Here is a 4,504-nt window from a genome sequence, read left to right as displayed (position 1 = left end):
CAAGAAGAAGAAGAACAATTAAAAGGATGAAAAGAAAAATATTAATTTAATTTAAAAAAAAAACTTTACAAGTTGGAAATGAGACCTCTACTTATACAAGATATAGAATTTGGAGTGTTGATAGTATATTACTTACTTTCTTTCATCTCAAGGGTTATTTCAAGGACTTGGTTATGAATGAAACTCCCTACATATATAGGTGGGGAAAGAAATTTCTAGCATGTATATAATAGATTGTCTATTTATCGTCCCTCCTTGTTAATTTTCATTAATCAACTTTTATTAAAGGAAGAAAAGTTCAAGATAATATTTTTCTACCGCATGAAATAGTCCATAATTTCTATCTTAAAAATTTCCCCCAATCTATTTAATCAAAAATAGACATTCACAAGGTTTATGATTGTGTGAACTAGAGCTTCTTAGAGTCTGTTTTGGGGCAACTTGGTTTTTCGGAATGTTGGATTAGTCTAGTCATGGAATGTGTTTCTACAGTTAGATTTTTTGTTTTAGTAATGGGTCTTCTTTTGGTTATTTTCCTAATTACAGGGTCTTCAACAAGGGGATCCCTTGTCCCCTTATTTATTTACCTTAGTCACGGAGGCTTTTTTATTTTTAATTTTTTCAAGAGAAAGTGGATTCTCAAAGTAATCTAATTCCAACAGTTCATAGAATACAGGGAATTTGTCACTTAATTTTTGCAGATGATCTCCTTTTATTTTCCAGGAATGTGGATTCTTCGTTATCATGTACACACGAAGTTTTAATATTTATTTTAAAATAGGACCCAAAATGAATTTAACACCTATGGCTGGGTTCATAGTATAACCTGCAAAATTCCGATTCACTGGAATTGGAAATAATACTTAATTATTTATAAATAAAAAATAAACGATACTTATCGTTTTGTTCTCCACATAACTTGATCCAGTTTCTAACCCAACTTGAAGCATTTTTCATCCTGACTTGATTGAGCTGTTTAGTTGACTCTAAAATTTTCCAAGTTGACTCGGCTATTGGTTTCCATGAAGTTTTGGGCTCAACTCACCTCCGAATCCATTTGAGTCGACTCAACTTATTTTAAAAGAGTGGTTGAGTTCAAGTCCATACTGAAAATAGCTCACAGTACGCTCTTTAAAATAGTCAAAAATACAAAACTATAGCCTCCATTTAGTAGTTTGTCTTCTTACGGACACTCAAACAGTAACAAATTCCAATTACTATGAAAGCTAAACTAATAATGCATAGAGTCATGACCTCCTTTTCCTTGTTCTTCTTCATGTTCTTCATCTTCTTCGTATTCAAATAACTTGGCAATGTGTGATGCGTGACCAGCTCCAAAAGCACAGATATGGTCCTTAAGAGACCTCTTGTGCTTAAAATCAGATCCACAGATACAAAACCAGAGCTTCCCGCAGTTCTTTTCATGGGTACGCCAGTCTCCCCTTATCGCGAAAGCCTTCCCACATTTATGACATCCAAATGGCTTGGCTCCATGCTTCCTCTTGTAATGTGTCTGAAGTGTTCTGAAGTCCTTCAATGGCTTAGACCTTGGATGATCAATGTTGTTCTTACAACCTTGAGCACAGCAATAGCAAGGCAATCTTAACATTGGTGAAACTGGTGTCGTCCCCCTTAGAGACTCTGGACCCTTTCGATACTGTGAGCCGTGTCCCCACATATGCATCTAGAAAAATTAAAAGTAAAATAAAATGTAACCATTAATTAATTAATTAATTAATTAACAAAAACTTCTACTTTTTGAACTTCTTTCAACTACACCTGCATGTTGTTGTAGCGATTAAAAGTCTTGCTACACACAGTGCAAGAGAATTGAGTCGGACCGACGAGGATTTGAGAAGGAGAAGGAATCCAGTACTGCCCGTTGAATGAGACACCATTGTTAGTGGTATTACTTGTGCTTGATCTTGCAAGTGGGGGTCCAATATGAAGAGCTACAGTAATACTTTCCTCATTACTAGGGTTTTTGGAATTCTCATTTCGATTCCAAGTCCGAAACCCGAGATGGGTTTTGAAAGTTTGTTGACCAGGAGGGGAAAGAGTGAGAAGTATGGATTCTTCATCATCTTCATCATCTAAACAAGCGCTTTCACTTGAAGAGAAATCGTTAAGGGAAGGAGTGTGCATGGTGACAATAACAGTAGCTAAGATCTAGGAGAGAAGGAGGGGAGGGTGAGGGGTATTCAGATTTTGGATGAAAAGTTAAGTGTGAGTAAAGATAGTAAGGCAGCAAATAAATAAGAGTGTGGATCGTACGCACCCAGAGTGGAGGTAAGTAGAAACCCACCCTACTCCCACACCTGAAACGTTGCCACGTAAGTTTCAATTCAAAGAATTTGTTGAATTTTTGTTTACGAGGCAAATGTTTAGGTAGGGTTTCAATCCGACACCCTGGGTGCACACGATCCATTCTCAATAAATAAATTCAAGACGGGGTTTTTGGATTTTTGTTAAGCCTGATGGTTTTAAGCCTTCGGGATTTTATTAGGGTTTGGAACTAGAAAACAGATACTGTACTCCCGGCAGTGGGTTCCTACCTTTGCAACATTCTTTCAGTCTTACCATTAATGAGGTTTTGGCACACATTTTTTTAGAGCTGTTTTTGGCACTTCACCTGTTACTTATCACACCCCAATTTTTTAAACTATCTATTAAACCTTAATTAAAGATTAAGAGTCATGAAAATATGACGCCCTCCTCTGCATATGTCCTCTACGCTCCCCATCACAGAACCGTAGATCACTTGCCTCGAGATACACAAGAAAAGAATTTATGATTTTATGTATCCTGAAGCAAATGATCTAGGATTTTGTAATGGGATGTAGTGGGGTATATGTCATAGGATGGTGTGGCGTCAGGAAATCATTTCACAAAGATTAAAACAATTGTTCAAACATTCAAAAGTTTGACTCAAGTTATAATTTCCACGTTACAAAATGTTATAGCACTCATTCAAACAATTTCAGTAATTGCTTAAAATTTTGGTTAGACTTGTATAAAATCCTAAACCTGAAATAAATAAAGAAAGAAATCTAGCAGAAAAAAGAAAAAAAAGAAAAATAGAGTTTCTATTGGCACCCCAAGTTTTAGTTATTCTCAACCATTCACATATTTTCTTTATTTTTAATTGGAGTGTAATAAGTAAAAATTGGGGTGCCAATAGCAGCTCTTTTTTTTTTTCTTCGTTTTACGAATCAAGGATGTCTTAATGAATATGAAGAAATTGAAAAGGGTAAAACCCTTAATTTACTGGTCTAAAGAGTGGTAAAATAGGAGAATCTCCATAAAAGATTTTTTATTTTTTTTACAATAAATACGGGAGATCTGAAAAAATGATTAAAACTAGAGGAAGTTCTTGAAAATCTCCAAAGATAGCCAATGTTTCCGCCAGTTACTGATTTTTAGATGATGAATTCGAACAATTTCTCATGGGCTGATTTGCTGATGGACGGATGGACTCCAAGCACAAGACGAAACATGCTTGTATCCAATAACCAAAAACATCACCAATCAAGTCAACCAAAATAATGTTTGAATCCAATAGTAAGAAAATGCCAATTAAAGTGTGCTCATCATGAAAATTGTTTGAATCCAAAATCTTCAATCAGGGTTATTCTTGACATGGAGGGTTACGAAAGCATGCGATAAATCATCGTGGTCTGCCCATGGTAAGTGAGCCCAAAAGATGTATAAAGTAGTCTACAAAGAAGACTGTGAGAGAGAGACAGAGAGAGAGTGGTACGTGGAGGAATGTGAAATGGGAATTACTACGTTGGTTTTGGTGCGTTTGGGAATGAGGAGACAAGAGAGCGGCAAGGGAGGAAAGATGGGAGAGGGTAGATGCATGCGATGGGATGGTCTACCAACAAACACACACACACTCTATTTGTCTTTCCCCAACTCTGTCTCGTACACCGAGCCACACTCGCTTTCCTACCTTCACTCTTTTGCTTTCTCGTTCTGTCTCTGTTCTTTCTCTCTACTTTCTTTTCTGCACACAATCATCTCTATTACTCTTTTCTTTTATCTATGAGAGAAACTCTCACATTTGTACTTAAAAAGAGACAGTGAGGTAACGATGTATGCCCAAATGGAAAGGAGGAGAAAAGACTAATGTTACTGTGTGAACGAACTCAATTTTTCTTCGGAAGAAAGAACCATTTTTCTCATTCAAAACTGGTTGGGAGATGTCGCACTTACCTGCGTCTCATCTATGGCACGGGTCCGTAACTATATTATGTAGACAAATAGTTTCTCTTGGTTCTCTATGTTTATATTACAAGTATCAAAGAAGGATTTAAATAAAGGCGATATTATAGAGAATTTACCTCTTAATGGCTGTTACTTTGAATGTAAGAAGGATGAATTTGTTAGAGATTCTGATTCTGATTTGTTGAGACAATAAATTATAAGCAATAGTATAATGTAAACAACTCGTATAAATTGGAAGAACTTATCAGTGACTGCGGCACAGAGAAACCGTTGT

The 4,504-nt window shown here is 36.1% G+C and overlaps 1 protein-coding gene across 1 annotated transcript; it reads right to left on the bottom strand.

The window, feature by feature from the left end:
• Positions 1-961: 961 nt before the first annotated feature.
• LOC147406028 (zinc finger protein WIP6-like) lies at positions 962-2,206 on the bottom strand. The gene is made up of 2 exons (XM_086432747.1): positions 1,780-2,206; positions 962-1,684 (listed from the first exon to the last, which is right to left on the bottom strand). The coding sequence occupies exons 1-2, from the start codon at positions 2,143-2,145 to the stop codon at positions 1,232-1,234; spliced, it is 819 nt and encodes a 272-aa protein (XP_086288873.1). The 5' UTR covers positions 2,146-2,206; the 3' UTR covers positions 962-1,231.
• Positions 2,207-4,504: the final 2,298 nt, after the last annotated feature.

Source organism: Akebia trifoliata, chromosome 3 (genome assembly GCF_017979445.1).
Source record: "Akebia trifoliata isolate Shusen 1 chromosome 3, ASM1797944v1, whole genome shotgun sequence".
Taxonomy (NCBI): domain Eukaryota; kingdom Viridiplantae; phylum Streptophyta; class Magnoliopsida; order Ranunculales; family Lardizabalaceae; genus Akebia; species Akebia trifoliata.
The sequence above is the reverse complement of the archived record's forward strand: the minus strand, read 5'-3'. Positions and strand labels throughout refer to the sequence as shown.